General features: G+C 43.1%; 1 protein-coding gene across 1 annotated transcript in view; it reads right to left on the reverse strand.

Moving 5' to 3' along the window:
• The window catches only part of LOC126399217 (kelch-like protein 29), a 359,560-nt gene that overhangs the window by 156,057 nt on the left and 182,826 nt on the right, over positions 1–20,677 (reverse strand). The window contains exon 6 of the mRNA XM_050059067.1: positions 5,763–5,910. Coding sequence (XP_049915024.1) covers positions 5,763–5,910 — 148 coding nt within the window. The remainder of the gene's footprint in view (positions 1–5,762; positions 5,911–20,677) is intronic.

Here is a 20,677-nt window from a genome sequence, read left to right on the forward strand (position 1 = left end):
AATGTCTACTTTAATATTTATTTTACTTATTTCATTGTCTATTTTAGTATTTTATTTATATCTTCATCTTTATCTCTTGTTTCCATTCATGCTGTATTTCTATTTCTACTTTGCACGGAGCATTGGAACAAAAACAATTTCCCCCCGGGGATTAATAAAGTATTCTGAATCTGAATCTGAATCTGAATGAATTTGCTGTTGTAGGTCACTCACAGACATCAGCAGAAACGAGAGACTTTTGCATATCCAGTTAAAAGATCCTTGTAGCGGCTTTAAGAAAACTTCATTTAAGACATTTTAAGACTTATTTTGGACCTGTAGACACCTTTAATTGGGCTGTGGGTTTTAAAATTTGATTGTCACATCTGGTACTATAGGATCTAAGGAATCCACTGGTACTAACCACGTCATGTTCGCTTGTCAGGCTGGGGGTTAAAAAACACTGTAAATTTAGTTAAATTGTGGTAAGGGAAAAACTGGCATGGCCATTTTCACAAAGGGTCCCTTACCTACAAATATAATGAAAATGGGTTCAGTGGGTAATCAAAGAGTCTCCCCTTTACAGGCATGCCCACTTTATGCTAGTCTCATGCAGCTTTTGGGTAAAACCATAAATCTGTAATAAACATCGTGTTTTGGTCAGGTGCCTTTCTAAACTTTGAAAATTTAGAGTGTTCAGGAGCTTAAAACATTCTGATGGATGTATATGATGGCCTTTTTCATGCTCAGTTATATCTCATATGTTGTTGCAGCAAGTTTTGGGTTGATACTATTGGTTACACAGATTTAATGCTAAATTTAATAATTTTTTTCCATTCTAAAATTAATAAAAATGGCAAAAAAAATCCCACAAAATACCACATTAATACACCAAGACCTTAAGAAACACCAAAGAAAAATCCATGCTGTAAATTAGGGTAAAGAAAAATTCACATTTTTGGATATTCCTATAAGAATTGAGAACCCCTCTTATATACTTTCATGTACCTATGTAAGCCATAGATTGTCTGAATGCCTGAAGTCTGTAGTTTGTGTTTGTAAAGTTTCATGAGGCTGTGATTATCCTAGAGGACACAATAGGTCATTTTATACGGTGATGTCTGTTCCAAAAAATGGTCTCCCTACAATAAAACTGCTTCAATGAGGACCACCATCATCACACATGAATATCAGAATCAGAAATACTTTATTGATCCCTGAGGGAAATTGTGATTTGTTACAGTCGCTCTGATGTAAAGAATAGAGAATTATAAGAAATAAGGAAAAGAGCATGGAATAGAAGTATGTAAATATAATGGAATAAAGCAGAAATAAAAATGTGCATTATGCTACAACATTAACACTTGTACTTTAGATATTAAGAATAAATATATATCTTCACTGTGTGTGAATAAAAGTGGGCTCATTGAATCCACAAGAGTCTCAGCTTTACAGTCAGACCCAATTTATACAAATTCAACACTGTTCAGGGACCCCAGTATGCAGAGATATTCAGATACAGTAGGTGAAAATAACACATTTATAGTGCATGAGAAAAACGGCATGGCTTGACACAGTGCTGAGCTGCATCTTAAATTAATCATCAGAGTTACAGCTTTCAGATGATGCATACTACTTCTATGTGGCATATACTGCTGACCTGTATCTCCCCCTATAGGTCCTCGCTCCCCTGTAAAAAATGGGTCTATGGTTGAGTGGTGTGGAAGAGGTTAATATCAAATGAAATGTATAAATGTATGGTCGTGATTGCTGTCATGTATCCCAGAATCACAGTTTTCAAAAGCGGCGCGCTCCCTTTTTAAAGACCCCGCTTATCATTTATTTATTTGTTCCACCGTTTGCTTAAAGCCGAAATCACGGCATCAAAAAAACGGAACTATTTTCGTACAAAGAAACTAAAGTTGAAACAAAACTTCTTTTTCAAAGACAAACTTTCTTTAACAGACACAACAGTGAAGTTTCTGTTGAAAGAAACCGTTGATTAATTCTGGCACAGTTGGCAGAGAACTCTCTGGCAACACAGTTCAGTGAAGTGTGGAGAGGAGCTGGCTTCGTTGCAAACGCCAGTCACAGTTTGAAATAGCGCACACACGCAAATCAATATGCAACACTATGCTCGGATTTGAGTGTCATATGCGGCAGTGTGCTGGGTCTGTGACATCTCACTCTCCTCATGCTTTACTCCAAGCTGTAGTGTGGGTGAGGGAGATGTGGTGGTNCGTTCACTTACACACAATAATAAGACCTCCAGAAGTTCATGGCCAATTCAACCAGACCCTCACTGCTCAGCAGGAGGCGGTGGTCACACAGCAGGGGGGCGCACCGCGGGGGAGCTTCATCCTCTCCTATCACAACTGCATCCTTCCAACATAAGAATTCTTTCAATGGTTTCTACTACAGAAACATGCCTCTTGAGTAACTGATCAAACTGATGAATAATTAATCCACGGAGCGATCTATATGTTTGATACATGAATAATAATTAGGAGGCGAGATGCACAGGCAGCAGCAGCAACTGAAACATGTTTGAACATGATGCTTTGCTGCCGCAGTAGCAGCTGTCTACAATCTGAATTTTTGAGCAGGAATTTCAACTTGAACAAGCTTTGTGTGAGTATTATTCTTACATGAGACACATTTGTGATGAAACGAGAAGACCTACGGAGTCCCCGGGTACCAGCCACGATGTGCTAGTTTGTGAGGAAGGGCCCAAAGTAGGGTTGTACCCGTTGGTAGAATCAGATTTGGCTGTTCAGTACAGACATTCGACTATTCATTACTTTTTTCTCATATAGAGTTTGAGAGTTTGAACAGGCTTCAGCAGGATGTTAAGTGGAATGGTGACATTTGCTCTTTTTACACAGAGATTGTGCTACAGGGCCGCTACGTAGTCCCGTCTTCATGCCGCCTTTGCAATTTTACACAGAACCAATCAATGGTGGTATCACGCTGCTCCAGTGAGTGGTTTTAGACAGCGTGCCAACATCACTGAAGCACAAGAGGCGTGACATGTAACACAGCAGCATCGGCCTCTGGTGTGACATATAACATTTACACATTCATTTACCGTCCCTGTTATATGGCGGCTGATCAGGAGCTCCTGATCCTCATTGTTTCCCAATTTGCGGACATTTTCAGCCCCTGTTCTTCTTTGAGTTAGCTACTAACTGCTGCTAGCTGCTTTTTTAGCGTGCTTTCAGACCTAGAGTCGTCTTGCTTTGGTCTGAATCAGGGACTCATGTTGTTCCAAAGTTGTGTAATTGCCTAGAGTTGGTTTGTGTTCTCACAGCAGCATTTACAAGAGGACCAGATCAAATGCCTTGTGTGAGAAAGCTGCTCTTGATTGGTCAGAAAAATCCAGGAAGTAAAGCAAACGTTGAAGAAGAGTACACTTGCAAGATAAATGTGACACTTTCTAATGTCACAATGGAGGGACAACTACGCAGGTTGATTTTAGCGCTGCTCATCGTGGACTATATTGCTGTCATTGTTCATTTTAGTCAAACCATACAGTTTGAAAACGAGGCGCGGCTCCAACTAGAAAACAATGTTTTGATGCATTGGATGTGCTGAATGTGCATATTAAGGCAGTACAGGAGGAGGTGCACATTAATAATCCTCCAGGACTGTAACATGCTCATGTTTAACCCAAACAATGTGTCATGTGACTGCAGTTGCTTCACATCCAGGTCGGAACACCTTCTCACCACAAACCAACCGCACCAGAGTTCCTTTATAACCAGACTGAGACCACCTCTTCAAGAAGGTCTCGCTCTGGTTGTTTTGGTGCACACCTGAGTGTGATTGATGTGTTCACACCTGCACAAACGAACCGCACTGAGGGGGCAAACGAACTTGAGTTTAAACGAACCGCACTGAGGGGGCAAACGAACTTGAGTTTGATTGAACCAAACAGGGCAGGTGTGAAAGCAGCCTTAATCTCCCGTGGTGGCTTGCAATCATGACATCTCACCAAAATTTCACGCTGGGATCGCCCAGGCTGTTCCTTTTACACAAGCATTGATTCTGTGCTATTATTAGCTTTAATGCCGGTTTAACGGTGAGACAACTTTGTCTCCCCTATTCCGTGACTGTACCTTTAATGTACTGTACCTGTTTAAAGAGGCTAGTCACTTCATAGAGTGAACAAGCCAAGTTAGACCTCTGAGTCAAAGCGTGCTAACTACGCTAATGATGGATTAGAAATGTTTTTGCCAGCACTAGATCTCAAACAAAAGCCAGAGACTGTATTGTATAAAGTTGCTGTGAACTGTAAAGTCACCACTTCTAAGCAGAGGGCAGAAGATAACAACATCTCAGAGCCTGCCCGGGAGAAGCCTCTTGTCCTCTGGGCAGCTGCCTCGGTGTCTGCAGCTGCCCTTACCAAAGAACAGCATGAAAGTGAGGAGCGCTCACTCTGCAGCTAATTGGGACCACAGCCTTGACCAAAACGTCCCCATAAGTCCACTGCACACTGACAGGCCAAAAAAGAAAAGAAAAGAAAAACCAACCACTTGACTTGAAGGAATCTCAGTCGACTGGCTGATGATTCCAATCTCTGACTTACAGGGGGCAGCTCTTGTCTGAAGTTTGGTTTCATTTTAGCGAGGTAAAGACTGGCATGGCCTTTTTCACAGGTGACCTCCTACCTCAAGATATCCGAATAAAAATGGATTCTACGGATACCCACGAGTGTAACCTTTACAGACGTGTCCACTTCTATCATTCCTATCACGCCTGCATCCTTCCATCGTAAGAGTACCTCCTGCTCCAGAAACATTCCTCTTGGGTAACAAATCAAACTGATGAATAAATAATCCACAAAGCTATGTATATGTAAGCAATGCGAGTTGGACAGGCAGCGGCAGGGGGCTCAAACATGTTTCAAGCATGATGCTTTGCTGCCACAGAGTAGCAGCTGTCTACAATCTGGATTTGTTGAGCAGGAATTTCCACTGGAACAAGCTCTGTGCCAGTATTATTCTTAAATGAGACACATTTGTGATGAGCAGGAGGCAGAGGCCAGCAGAGCAATGGAAGGAAATTAACTGCTCTAGGGCAGAGCCATTCTGGGTGAGTTCATTACAATAAGGGTAAAAAACTTCAACATTGGCTTAACTCGTTAACGTCTGGTCTGCGCGCAGCCCTGCTGTGCCACTGTTGTTCTGTACACGCTGTAAAAGGGCATGAATAGAATAAGGTCGACATCTAAATTAGACCTGGTGGAGATCATTTGGAGGACTTTGGCACATAGGTTTAATTTAGACTAAATCAGCTTCAGTTAGTGACACAATAACATTTACAAGGACAATAAAAGGAGAGGGGAGAGAAGGTGCTGAGGACTGGGAGGCTTCTGAAGGTGCAATACTTTCATCTCTTTTTTTTTTAACTTCTTGATATCTTGCTGACATTTCTATAATTTTATGCGTTATCGGGCTGATTTATGTAAAGATGATGTTCGTGGATGTTAATTATGCATAATTGTGAATGTAAAGTATGCATGTTGTGGAGGCAAGCATGTTTTTTATGTAGGGCAAGTCAGCCAAGATGTCTCATTAGCATCAAGTGCTAGGGTAGCTGGCCAGAGCCGTCTGGGGCGCAGCACATAAATGTGTGTGCAAGTGAGTGGTCCGTGTACACGCATACATCTGCCGTGTGCTGGTGTAACGATGATGAAAAACTCAAACCAGGTGGAACCGGTGGATGTGTCTGTCAGTACGTATGCATGTGTGGATGTAAATGCCACGTGTGTGATTCATTACCGGTGGGCTCGCTGTCTCGATGTTGCTTCGCAGGGGGCTCATCTGTATCCCAGGGTGTGAGCTGGTTGATGGGTGTCTGTCCCCACCTCACCCCTGGAGCCAGCAGCAGTCCTGGGGTCTGGTTGTCCCCGGGAGACAGACCGGAGACCTACAGCACAACGATGACAAACAACATGAGCGATAAGGACAAAGAGGCAAACAAAACATGTGGGATTTAAAACCACTCTCAGCCGCCTGATCTATAACTCCCATACAGCGTAGCTTGTTTTAAAATTTACCCTGAAATCTATTTTATCAACAGCTATGATTTAAATTAAATACAATATTTCATTTTATAGCCTGAATGAAAAATAAAACAAATCACTGCCATCAAACTGTTTTGGTTTTTTTTGTCTTGAAAGTGAGCCGTGATGATGGAGCATGGCATATAATTAGCGGTGAGTGAGTGCTGATTACAGCCTATATATAATAGGAACAAGGGGGGAAAAAGATCCTGTTCACCGCCACAAGAGTCTTTTAGAAGGACCAGTATTTCTCTTTTTTATACAGTAATAATGATTATTATTAGTCTTTATTAAACAAGGACCATGAACAAATAACATTCACCTCGGAATGAGAAGAGATTATTTATGCCAGATATAGCTATTAGGTCATTTCCATCTGCGGTCCCTGGGCAGGTCCACACACAGTTATCACCACACACTATAAACAGTCATTAACATGCAACACCACTATCACACCAGCAACAATTACACAGACAAATCTATAAGCACACATCAACATACAGATCCCAGCACGTTCATCCAGAACAACTATAAGAATACAATTTATTACAATTAAAAACCTGAATCACGATTAAAGCAGCTGCTCGATTATCATGTTTTTTGCTCCACAGGAGAAACCGTGCAGGTTTTAAGTTGCCTGGGTCCAGACCTTTGAATCAGCCCACTCCACCTGGCTGACCGATTTGTCTGTCATTGTGATATCAAACAGTGGTTCTCAGTTAAAATAAGAAACAACCAATGAGCGCTGTGGGGGGGTCTCAATTAGCTGATCAGTGCCAGGGGCAGGACTAACGCCACTGTCAAGCATTTTCAAGCATAAGAACCAATGAGGAGTAACGACAACAATGATAGGCGCTACAGACAGGGGCGGCCTTAAAGTTCCCCTCCAGTCAGTTTTACTTCCTGGGTGTGTTTAATAGTCAGACATAATGTTAATTCAAAACCATGGCACCCAGATTGCAGCTACAGTGGTTTGGAAAACAGCAATATGGCACTTTGATGAATTTAGTGTTCAGAGCACAGATGAGACAACAATTAGCACACAACATGGCGACTGTCTCTTGCTCTTTTCTTTACTGTCTCCTCCTGCTGCAGCTGTCGAGGCGCCATTTAGCTGCTGCACCAGGACACTGCACAGCCTCACGCCAGTCATAGCCCATCAAAGGAAGGATTGATATGTTGCAAGAGACAGCTGTTTGAAATGCAGTTATGGGACGTTTTTTCAGATGAGACTTTTCTAGACTAAAGGTTGTGCACTGCCCAGTGTCCGGACCCGTTAGAGGGCGATGCAGGTAGATGGTGCAAACTTTCAACACGTTCCAAAACTGCATTTCAGATGTGAACCTCAGTAACATATCCATCCTTCCTGTGGTGCACTGTGGCTGAGAGACGGTAAAGAAAAGAGCAGGTGAGAGAGACGGTGGGTTGTGCTATTTATGCCATTATGACAACACGCTAAGGTGGAAAGAAACTACACAGAGAAATATAACCATGGCTATGATGCTAAAATACAAGATAAGTTGCCTTGCTAGCTTACTGTGGTGTTTATGGTGCTTATGACAGTGCACCTGCTTTAGCTTGGAGGATGTATGACTTGCAGATTCTACTGAAGTCATATGTCACCTTCTAGTATTAGCAGCAAGCATTTTTTTTTAGCTCGAAACGAAGAGGAGGATTCTCTGGAAACTGTAAGAAGATGCTGTGTACAGAAACATTGCATTGACATGCTTTCAGCTTTTTGTTTTTAATGAAAATGCAAAAATTCAAGTGTTAATAAAAAAGGACTGGAATAAGATAAAATATTTTTTTGTGTGTGTGTTTAAAAACAGAAGGTTTCTTCTTTAATTTGATGTATATACTGTATGTACTAATTATGATCGAAGATGCTGGCGGTGGCAGGTAACTACAAAATAATACTCTGGTGTGGAAAGCAGAAACTTTGACCACAAAATGACTGAGGAAAATATGACATATCACAAACCTTCAAGAATTTGGGGGCCCTTTTCAAGAGCTAATGTGGGGCCCTCCAGGGATTCCTATTCATCAAGACGGTGGCACCGGCATGGAGACTTTAAAGGATGGCAGATATATATACTGTATATGCTGATTGGAATATTTGGGTTTAGTTAACTTTAATCTGTTCCTCACATAATCAAATAAGAGTTACTATTACTAAACAAAACACGCTTCCAAAAAACAACCCACCACTCTTCATCTATGGCTGTTCTGTATTTCTGCTGGTGGAAGCTGCTGGCAACCCTACACACACTTTAGCAGGAAAAAAGCGATCAGCCTGGCGTGCAACCAGGAGATGCACATCATCTGAGACATCTGAGTTTCACTCTTGTAAATTTCCAACCAGCCACAACTTTTCATATGTATATTTTTGCATGTCAGGCGGATACGTGGGACTGCAGTGGTTGGTTAGGGAAAATGTAATCCTCCTCCAACATGGAAATCGGTTAGAGTGGACGCAATGTCAGACTGAAGATGGAAACGGAGCGTAACGATTTGACAATTCAGTTTCAAGTTATAAGCTCAGCTGGAAGCATATTCAATGTTTGATGGCTGTAAATTTAAAAAAAAAAAGATTGTGCAATGGCAGTCGGCAGCAGAGCGATGTTGAAGGCTGAGTTTAGAGCAGATCAGGTGGTTCTGCTAACGGCTCAGAGCGGAGCTGAAAAAGTGACACTAAAAATGCTTTCAGGTTTAACATTGAAGTTCCAAAACACTTTTGCATTCACGGTGTGAATAGTGCACTGAACGTTAACAGTTATTCATCAGTAGCTTCTTGTAATTACCCTTTAGCATTGCATTGTAATGATCCACTTGGAAAGGAGGAAGGGGCCCTGATGGTCGGAACCAGGGTCTTGCCAGCCACAGCACAGTCATGCGAGGCTCTGGGTGCAACTGATCAAAGATCAGCTGAGCAAAGCCGCAGCTCTGCAATGGTAAGACGCCACCTCGGTCAACTCCATGGACACCGAGTTCACATTGAAGGGCCTCGAGCCCAACACTTGTTCACAGAGTATGGATGTATCCTGAACACCGTCACTTGGCATTTGCTGAGCTTAACATGGCTGGGATTTAGAAGAATATCCCAGCTGAGGAGTGAGATCGTGCAACAAAACCCAGCAAACCCTCCGTCTCCAGATCAAAAAGTTTGGCTTCTGTTGTGACCAGACGGGGGACTTGAGCCAAAGCCTGCCTGCTGTTCAAAGTAGAGGGGTATATAATATACTGAATCCATGAGGCGAGGAGTCCAGGCGACTTTCCTGGACTCTCAAAATGGCATCCAGAGCATGTTTAGGCTGCAAACCAGCTGCTCCACAAAGCAAAAGAGCAATCATTAGTAGATTGTTATTAGAACTCTTATTTATATTGAGTCACAATGCCTCCTCAGGCAAGCTGATATATTTATTCCAACTTTACTAAGACAGATATCTGGCCATTTTCAAGTGCGATTTTTTTCTGTAGAGGTAGACTAACAGCACCTGCCAGACACCATCTTCATCCTACAATTAACTTTGTAGTGCGGGCTTCATTCAAATTCAGATCCTTCCCCCTGAGACTTTGTATATCTTAATTTTGCTATGAATTAAACATTGTGTTCAGTCAAGTGAGATAATAGAATTCTGAACACAAATATGACAAATAGAGTAAATAGAAAGAAACCCTTTTGGGGGGATGAGAGAAAAGAAAAATGTAATTTCAAAAAAGAAAATGAAAAGCTAGGTGACAATGTGTGTATGGGGGTAAATCCAATGCAACTTCGCCAAACCAAACTAAGAGCTCCCTAAGCCTTTCTTTGCACGCACATCTCTAATATTTTGCTCTGGTAGGGGAGTAAGAAATGTTATCAGGCAAGCCCAGGCTGATGAAAACACCGGGTCAATCACCACTGGACCCTGAGCAATATTCGCCTCTCCCTGTCTGCAGTTTGGACGCTCGGTCTAACAAACAGGCAGGGAGAGGGCAGAGCCGAGCCTGATTCCCCTGCTCGCCCCAGCCAGCCTCCTGAGTTAATAGAAAAGACCTGGTCACCAGGCCCCTCCTGTGTCCTCCTGGCTGATCCCTCCATACCTCCCTCCATCCCTCAATTCCATTATCCTCCCTGACCCGGCGTCCACTTTATCAAGCGCGCCATCATGCATTTCAACAGCTGTGTCGACAAAGGCAGACAGAGCACTACAACGACAAAAATGCAGTCCAAACAACTGGGTTCACGATGAATTAATGTACAGCAGGGAGTTCAGTTTAAGTTAATTCTGCTTTCAATAAACTGACAACCAATGACCAGTCAATAATGAGTTAACTTTTTAGAAAAGATTAAATAAAATGTATAGTGTGGCGCTCCATTGACTCAGGTACTGTTGCATTTAAACACACTTTCCAGTTAGAGGTGGTGAAATTTTAATGTTTTGAGATGTAAATGTCTTGATTTTTATTTTATTTCCTGTTGGCTTTGCAGACAGCCAGCTGGCTACCTGCATTAACATGCTGAAACATAATCAACCTGCCCTACCCTTTGGTCTCCACTGGTTAGCTGGCATTAACCTTGGCCGCTTCACACAGTGTACAAAGTGGGCTGGGTGGGAGCTAGCTGGTGGTGCCGCTCATTCACAATTACCACCGGTATTGCCGGCCCAGTGGTGGGATACTGTTGCTTATGAAACATGGTGGCCACCCTTGAGTTTCCTCCCAGAAAGCCCCAGTGAGCAAGCGGCTTCATTTTGAGCGACATGCCCACTGCCCACCCTCTGGTTTCCACTGGTTAGCTAACGCTAGCCCTAGGCACTCTGCACTGTACACCACCTCATTTGGTTGGTGGTTAGCGGCTCTCCTTTTTCGGTGTTACCACTGGTTGCTGCTGTGGTTCCTGCCTCTGGTCTTCCCCAGGTGGCCCTGGTGAGTAAGCAGCTGCAAAAACTCGTTAGCATTGTTAACTATAGCCCGTTTTACACTGCCAGATTTTCCGCGAATGTTGGGCCGTTTTGCCGGCAAGCTGCGTGCGTTTAGACACGCAGAGCCGGATTGGCGAGTTGATCCGAGGTAGGGGATCCTCGTAGGGTAGACATATTGGTGGAACCCTTTTAGTTTAAACAGAACAAGGCGGCCTTCCGCAACGGGAGGGGCTGTTGATGACTTGTGGGAGGAGCTGTTGATGACGCTGCACGTGCGAGCCACTGGCGGTGGATAAACAGGAAACAGCTGATAGCAGGAATTAGCGAGCAGCTAGTAGCAAGAGGGAAACGCAAACCTGACAGACACTGTAAAGATGAGCAACTGGGGAGACAAGGAATTGTGCGCCCTCCTTGTCCTCGCAAACGAAGAGGCCATTAACCATCAGATGACGGGGACGGTGAAGAACGGGCAGACTTACGAGAATCGCCGAAGGACTGACCAGCCGCAACTTCCCTCCCACGTCACTGTTTACGTCACACGCTGAGCTACACGTTTTGTTACTTGCTCACGCCCCCCATTGCCCCGAAAAAGGCGCATTCTGTAAACAAAAGTAGGTAGGCGGCATTTTATTTTTATACTGCCAATACTGACAAAAGACTGATTGGGCTTTCCTGCAAATTTGCACAATTCCTGTCTAAAAAGGGCTTGTGTTAGCACCACTAGTCGTGGTGACACTGCTAACAGTGATAACAAACCAGTTAAAAATGCTAAAGAGGGTCTGCTGCTCAACGTTATGCTGTTTACTAACCGGGGCGACCATGGGGGAGACCGGAGGGGTGGCAAAATGTTTCCACAGCAATGCTGTTACATCAGGATGTTGTTACTAGTGGTAATTGCCAAATGAGCAGCACATCTAGCTTGCTTTCACCAGACCTGGTTGGTGTGGAGTGCAGTAAACTGGAGAGCAGCAAAATTTACCTATAGACCAACATGCATAACCAGTCAAAAATATTTCTGTTGACAGCTTCGCATATCACATCGATCCCATTTTAGGAAAATCTGCCCTCCCTGATTTTAGGTGGATTTATCGCAGCTTTCCAGGGCCTTTAACACTTAAAGACATGACATGCTATTGATGCAGCACAACACCTGCTCTGTAATAAACAACTTCACAATAGCAGACAAGTTCAATGAGTGTCACTCACTTGATAAATTCATACTGAAAGTTATCTGACATTTTGTAAGTGCTGGGGGGCAAAGGGAAAAAAAACAGCGAAGGGAAACATCTCAAGGCAAAGCAGAAAACAGAGTGATGGAGTGAGAGAATGAAGCTGGGTTTAGGGGGGAGACAGGCTGTCAGGTCTTTTTGTCCAGCTCAACCTGTCGACTTCAGACAAGAGAAAACTGAAATGGTTTACTCAGAGAGTGCCCTAAGCGCTCAATTCCATCTGAGAGCCCTGGAGACTGGGGGAGTGAGAATTCGGACCATTCTCAAGGTGAGGAGTTGCTTTCTGCAGCCCGCTATTTGTTTTAATGAGCGTTTTCCCTCCTTTTCGCTCTGTGTGCTTTACTGTATTCCTCTCTAGCCATGCTTTACCTTCCTCTACATACAGGCGACTCCTCATTAATGCATTGACTCTAACTTTCCTTTAGCCCTGCACCTGCCTCATAATATTCTCTCGTTAATAATCCCACCCATTTACCCAAAACAGAGGGGGAAAAAACAGGAGAAATCTATCCTGCTGTCACAGTTTTAGTGCACCAGTGGAAAAAAAAGAAAGGTTCTTAGTCAGCGCCATCACATTGACAGCATATCAGCCAGGCTCGGGAACAATCCTGACTTGAAAATGATCAAGGTTAGATGGGAAATACACACACAGACACATACACACCGGAAACACAAGTGTGTAGGCACACACACACAGCAGGTGCTCGCACACACACACACATTGAAACCAGGAGATATCAGACAGGATGTTTATTAAGATGGCAGACTTGCTGCAGGTAGGCAGGAAGGTACTGTAGGTTCTGGGACAGCGCCTGTCATTTTCTCTCAATTTTATTTGCTCTCCCTATTTCCAGTCCCCTCCTCCCTGGCCACCCATTATCACCGGGCAGCAGATGGTTTCCTCTGACTCGACAAAAACCATGCTGGAGAGGAGGAGGGGAGCCAGATAAATAATTTTTGAGTCGTGCCAAGCCATTCTGTGTTTGTTGTCAAGCTGGCTGGGGAAAGGTTTTTCTTTTTTTTTTTGTACCGTAGGCAGCATCCGTGCATATGGACCACATACTGTATGTGTGGAATGTGGCACTAACACGCAGACACACGCTAAGGTGTAATCATGTTTGAGCGCACATACCTATACACATGAATCTGCATATAGAACTGCACGCACACTAGAGGCTGGAACCTCCAGGCACCTCACGTTTTGATTACAATTCAGAGGGCTATGATTTGATTATATATTAAAAAAATCTTATTTCTATATTATTTTTTTATCCTCACTGTGTGACGACTTGCTACATTTAAAACAGAGCATACAATATTTGTAGGAATCCATAATTAAATAAACAGACTTGCATACAGTGCGGCTCTTGTACAGGTCCCTTACCCATTCAAACTTTGAGGCAAAATGCTTCAATACCCGAGCTTTAAAACCAGTCGGATTGAATCTATCTGCGGTTGCACGTGCTAATGTTTTATTGGATACTGCATATTGTAATATTTCACCCGAAACTGTATGCTTTCACTACGTACCACTGAAAAAGAAATGGTCCGCAGCCTTATTTTATAAAGTTAACTGCATTAATTAACTTGAAAAGACTTTACAGTCTCCTGCCTGTATGAGAATAACAAAATAAGGGGGATGCAGTGTGCACCATGGCTCTCCAGCAGTGGGGAGCAACCTCTCGGCTACAAATCCGCCCTGGGAAAAGCCAAGGTGCTGAGTGGACTGGCCGCAGGGATTTTGAGGTGAAACAGACTGAGGGCGTAAAGTTATTTTCTTCACTGCAGAGTTGGTTTAAGTTGTTTAATGCTGCAGTGTGTCGTTTACTTTACTGCTGATTGGTGCTCCCTCCATGAACGTTTTTTGTTTCTGGGTGATGGCACAGAGAGTATTCAAGATATACTTCATGTTCGCTTCACAAATGTTATTATTTAGACAGTAAATTAAAACAAGCTTGCAACCGCTGCCTTTTGTGATGAGTCTGCGCTGTTAACCGTCAAGGTTTTTTGCTGCCCTTTGGGTTTAGTTCAGCCTCTTTGGTTCTGTCAACATCACGTTATTAACAAACATTTATATAACCAGTTATTGACATTTGTGAATCGATTCCAACTCATCTAAGAATCAATTATTTCCCCCAACTTATGGGAGTGTCTCAGTTTTCAGACACCAATGTACCACCAAGCCTGGGTGTTTGTTGATAGATGCCAAATCGTTCACATCTGCATTGTGGTGCATTTAAGAATCAATTATTTCCTCTACTTTCAATACAATAAAAGACGATCTTCTTCACAAGTTGAACTCTGAGTTTTATGTGTGCACAATGGGTCTTATTTTGATTATCCATTAATCTGTCTAATGTCATGTCAATTAATTGATTAATCATATGGTATATATATATATATATATATATATATATATATATGCTTGTTTGTCTGAAAAACGATTCTGTGTTGCAGGATATTAAGTATACAACCGGATAAGGTCAACAGGAAATCCTCACATTTAACAGGCTGGAGCCAGAAAATAATCCATGAAATGACTGAAGCTATTATCAATAATCAACATGGCTGCAGAAGATTTTTTTTTGTCCATCGACTTATTTAATTAATCAGTGTTTTCAGGTCTGGTGCAAAACAAGGCTGAAGGATTATCTGCAGTCAAACCGACATCATGATGTAAGAGAACGCAATTAAAGTGCACACACACTGCTCTACGCTCCAAGCAGGACAGCCATTAGGAATTAGGAACAGGGGGACAAAATATTCCAAACATGGCCCTTCTCCACACCGACTCCACTATAACCCCCACCATCCAGTCTTATAGTAGCTCAGTACCAACACGGGCACTTCCAAATAAGCTCTTGGCCATTATTCTTATAGTGACAGAGATTGAGTCTCTGACAACCATTTCTAAATCCACTGTTATAGACCCATTCAAGCCGTGCTCTGTTTTGCATACATATACCCAATCTGATTACAAAGTACAAAAGGTCAAGTCAGTTATTTAAAACTCAGAGAAGTCTTTTTTCCTTCAGTAATTTTCCTCCTTTTACCTTAAAATCAAACAAGCAGAGAAAAAATACACTCTACTGAATGATTACAGAAAAAACTGAAGAAATAACTGCAAGGTATTAAATTACAACTCAAAAAAAACAGGGCTAAATATACTATTCATCTATCACTATTCCCAAATCCAGTGTGTATAACATGTTCATATATAAAATGACTGTTGAGAGCCCCAGAATGCAGAAATATTGAAAACTACAATGCAACATTTTCCTCGCCAAATTCAGCCGAACTTTGGAGCGTTATTCAATCCCTTTCCAGCAAGACAGCATGACATTAGGGGTGTGCCATATCATATGGTTCACTATTATACCCGTATAAATTCTAATATGATATGAAAAATTTGTATCGTGATACTCGCAATCTTTCAACTTGTTCAACCTGTTACCCATGGCAACAACAAGCATGACTGAAAGCGAAACTATTAACGACTCTGTGGCGTTGTTAGGCCTGGGCGTCCTGAATGTTTTATGAACAGCCCCGGACTTCTCAGACTCTTTTAGTGACTTACTGCTCAGAGGGAACTCATTCAGCGGCTCCTCTGTCAGCAGCACAGCATCTCTCCCTCTCCTCTCTCACCGTGCACACGTGAGTCGGTGTCGTCAAGTGATTTTTAGGGCTGTAGTCAACCAAAGAAAATCTTGGTCAACTAAAGTCACACATAATCGTCAACTAATCGATTAGTCGTGGGAAAAAAAAAAATCTGCACGTTATTTTTACTTCTGAGGTGGTGTGTCTGTGTCACTCTGCAGTTACACCTCCAAAACACTAGTAGGCGGTGGAGGACTGTGTTAAGTGCTGTATAGTTTAGTTCAAATCAAACTTTATTTATATAGTTGATTCAAAACACACATTAATAAACATGGCTAAATAGAGACAATTTCANCAGGATAAATCACACACAAGACTTAAAATGCTATTTTAGTGGAGGCTTTATTGTCTTCACAATTTATTGTTTCTTATCTGTGAAGTACAAGTAAATACAAGCTTCATTTCCACTGAGGGAAATGGTTTCAGTATACAGAAACAGACAGGAGGCCTGCGTCACCGCGACGCTGAGCGTGAGGGTGAGCGAGTTCAACTTTCTGTCAACAATGGGGGTGTTTTGAAAACACCCCCATTTTCACAGGTAACTTAGCCTGTCCCCCCCGCCGCAGGAAATAATGGATTAATCCTGGAAAGCTGTTGATGTAGCACTTTTCTCCTTATGAAAGTAACACAGCGATTATTCAACTAATGAGATTTGGTCGGATGAGAGCATAGCGACCAAATAATCGACTAGTCGACCAGAAGACTACAGCCCTAGTGATTTTGTCATAAACCTTTGGTAATGTAAACCTACGTGACGCTCGCAGCTCGAAATCTCAGCCCGTTACAGCAGGTTTTATTTGCTGGTCCTCCTGTTCAGCTTTGCCTGTCATACATAAACTGTGGTCTTACCTGATGCAGTCAAAACACAACCACACCATTTTCAAATCAACTCTAGGAGGTTAGGTTCCAGGTGACAAGCTGATCTGTGTTTTAATGACGGTATCATCAGTGATATAAATCAATAAGTGAATTATTGTACTTGAACCCATTTAAGGGTCAACCATAGACCTTGATCCTTGCGTCAGGGTCATCTGAACCCTTTGACCCCTCTGTCGGCTGGCCTGACTCAACGTGACATATATGATGAGAGATGAGAAAAACAACTTGTAAAATGTCACCTAAGCTTTGATGCTCACGGCACGACTGTGTGAGAATGGCCAGGGCCGGGTTTAAGTGCAGTACATGTGTTTATATATTACATTGTTTGCTGTAGCCAGTGTGTGGTCGAGCGAAAAAAAATAGAGTTATGGTGGATGCACTGAGAGCAGACAGCTGTTAGCGATCAGAGCAGAGAGTCCGTGTCCTTCCCGACCACAGCCTGGAAGCCGAGGCAAGAACTGTTAACAACATGTTACTGAACGAGGCGAGTGGTGGAGCCATAGTCAGTGTGCACTTTGGTATGTGTGAGCTGTTACTGTAAGTGACTCGACATCAGAAGATCTATATGTGTTTTTCCTATAATGATGTTCGCAGCAGGCCTCTTGCTCTGCTGTGCTTTTTATGTTCTTTTTCAAGTCCAGTCATGGTTCGTATATCACATGTTTACAGGCTTTATGGTACAAGTTACAATATTCTACTGTCATTGGTAGCTTTTTATAATTCAGTAGCTAAATAAAGATAGTTTATTCATATTGATTTCAATTCATCTCATTTAACCAGATCACGAAGGCCTGGCATCCATGAATGAGCAGTTTAAATGCTGACTGTATCCACTGTTGTCTTGGATGTATTATAGAATGATTTAGTGCAGGGCTACTCGACTTGCTTTGCCTGGGGGCCAATTTTGCAAAATGACAGGAGGCCAGGAGCCAGACGCAGAGGCCCCACACAGGTCAGGCGTCCACAGGGGCGTTTCTAGGAATTGAGGACATCTGGGGTTTAGGCCAGGCCTCTGTCAAAGAGGCCGGCAGATCCTCTCCTGGCACTGTCTTTGATAAACAAGCTCTATTTTGATGCTGTTTTATGCACTGTAAGGGTGGCAAGGTGGTTCAGTGGTTAGCACTGACACTGACTTTCGGAACAGGGTTCCTGGTCCAAACTCAGGGTGGCGGGCTCGAACCCTGGGGTGGTTTTCTCCGGTTGCTCCATCTTCCTCCCACAGACATGCAGGTTAATTGTCCGTAGGTGTGAATGTGAGTGTGAATGGTTGTCTGTCTCTATGTGTCAGCCTGACCTCTTTGCCCTGATCGTATCCACTTCTGACCTCGATGCATCAGCGTGAGTACTTGCCAATCACAGCACACAGTGGGATCCATGGTAACCCATAGGGATAGGTGTAAATAGATGGATAGCTGCAGTGTGGCTACTCTCACCTGGGTGCAAACAGACACTCTGGATAAAGAAATAAATGAAAGTATGGCCTTCCATTTTCATCCCTGTTGCCTTGTAAAGCCTCTTCCAGAATTTGAAGCTGCTACCCATCTGCGCCTTCATCACACATGCAGATACACAAGAGAACACACATGCTCACACAGCAAAACTAGAAGGCTCTCCCTCCCCTCCTCAAACCTCTGACTGTTGCAGTCATGTCAGATTCAGCGTACTGAAGAGAGGAAGATAAAATCAAGACACATCAGGCCTAAATATATACTTGTCCTCTTTCGTCCGGGCAGCGGAGACAGCAGTCTGATTCTGGCTGGCGAATCGGCTATTTTCTCGGACATGACAACGGCCGTAAATCTGTCATTATGTGCGCTCTGCCATCCTGCAGTAGTAGGCAGCATTAATGTGCCTACCAGAGCCTCCTGCCACTGGCCACCATCTGCTGTGGGTACATGTAGGAGGGGGGCCTTGTGGTGATCCAGGGCTTTGATTGCTTTGACTCATCCACAACATCCACATCCAAATAAACAGCAAACGTTTGCTCGGGGCTTTGTGTTTGCCTTTGCATTTTTGTTCGAGCCAGCCCTTGTCTGTGTGAGTTATTGCACCAGTTCAATCCTATAATAACATGAGGTAGGACACCAGCCTCCCACAGAAAACCATGGATATTCTGAATACAGCAGGGTCTTACTACCAGGGTGTCAAAATACCTTGCTGGGGCCGAGTCCCAGGCATCACTATAAAGACACAAGGGGCACCCTTTAGCTGTTTATCTGTGTGAGACACACTTTCCAATGTAAACCCTTCCACGCTATTATTAGGGTGTTTTTTATCGTCACATTGCTGCCTTTCTAAACGCTTGTGTCACCAAACCTGTGTGTGTTTTCTGGACACACTGCTGCCTTTCTAGCTGCGTTTGTGCCACCAAGGTCAGGTGTTCTTTATCAACACATCACAGCCTTTCTAAAGTTTTTTTGTAAAACGAGTGCTAGATGTGTTTTATCGACAAATTGCTGCCTTTCCAGCCACATTTGTGCCACCAAAGTTGAGTGTTCTGTATCAACAAATGCCGAGTGATTTTCGTAGATACATTGCTGCCCTTCTAGTCACATTTGTGCCACCAAAGCTGGGGTGTTTTGGGACAAACTGCTGCCTTTCCAGATACGTTTGTGCCATCACAGCCTGCTGTTTTTTTATTGACACATCACTGTCTTTCCAGCCACATTTATGCCACCAAAACCAGGTGTTTTTTGACACACTGCTGCCTTTTCAGATATGTTTGTGCCATCACAGCCCGCTGTTTTTTTTATTGACACACCACTGTCTTTCCAGCCACATTTATGCCACCAAAACCAGGTGTTTTTTATAGAATTCCCAGCTGCATTTGTGCCAACAAAGCCTGCTGTTTTTATGAACACATCGCAGTCATTCCAGCGGCGTTTGTGCCACCAAACCTGGGTGTTTTTTGAATCAACATATCACTCCCTTTCAAGCTGCGTTTGTGCCAACAAAGCCTGCTGTTTTTATCAACACATGCCAGTCTTTCCAGCGGCGTTTGTGCCACCAAAATTGTTTTTTTTTTTTTTAATCAACATATCACTGCCTTTCCAGCCACGTTTGTGCCACCGAAGCTGGGTGTTTGTTAACTGTATCTGCAATCTTTTTCTAACCATAACCAAGTAGTTTTGTTGCCTAAAGCTAACCGCCAACCTCCTCTACATCAAGATGACAATGCAAAAGGCTGCCCCCGACATTGTCATAGTAATGTGGAGGCTTCTGCTAGAAAGGCAAATTATGATGATTAAGGATGAGATCAGCTCTTTGTACCTATTGTGCCTTTGGTGTGGGCCAGTATAACTTAGCCTGAACATATAGCACTTCCATCCAGTTAAGAGATGGCTTTAGTTTCCCCTGAGAAATTACTTTATTGCTCGACTCGGGGAGAAATAGCAAGTGAGAGCGAGAGAGAGAGAGAGATGAGTATGTCTATAACACCAAGGTCCCATTGGGGTAAACAACGTTTCAGCACACACTGATCAAATCAACTAACTGCTATGAGATTTAATAACAGGTCTGGGTGAAAAAAAAGAGGTGTAGTGAGAGCAAAGCTGGAGGAGGAGAAGAAAAAAAGAGAGGAGGGCTGAGGGAGGGCCTGGGCCTTAAATGGAGAGAGAGGCTCACCTAAACACACACACACACACAGATCAGGCCGGTAACAATACCACATTGAAAAGCTAATCTCGTGAAATGTCATTAGCACAACTGCCAGACACAATGAGATAGCAACATGCAGGATGCAGGCCAGTGCTACAGCAGTTGATTATGTTCTACCTTTTAAGGTTCGCTGTTCCTCTGGTGGCAAAGCTCTTTACGCACAAGAGGAAAATAACAGACCGCAGGCGAGGAGGAGGTTCACTGTTGTGTGATATCACTCAGCTGGCATGGTAATCAGGCCTGTTAATGCGCAGTTGTTTTCCTGATAGGTTTATCAGTTAATCTATTCCAAATGGATGGACCGG

This window comes from Epinephelus moara, chromosome 12 (assembly GCF_006386435.1).
Source record: "Epinephelus moara isolate mb chromosome 12, YSFRI_EMoa_1.0, whole genome shotgun sequence".
NCBI lineage: Eukaryota > Metazoa > Chordata > Actinopteri > Perciformes > Serranidae > Epinephelus > Epinephelus moara.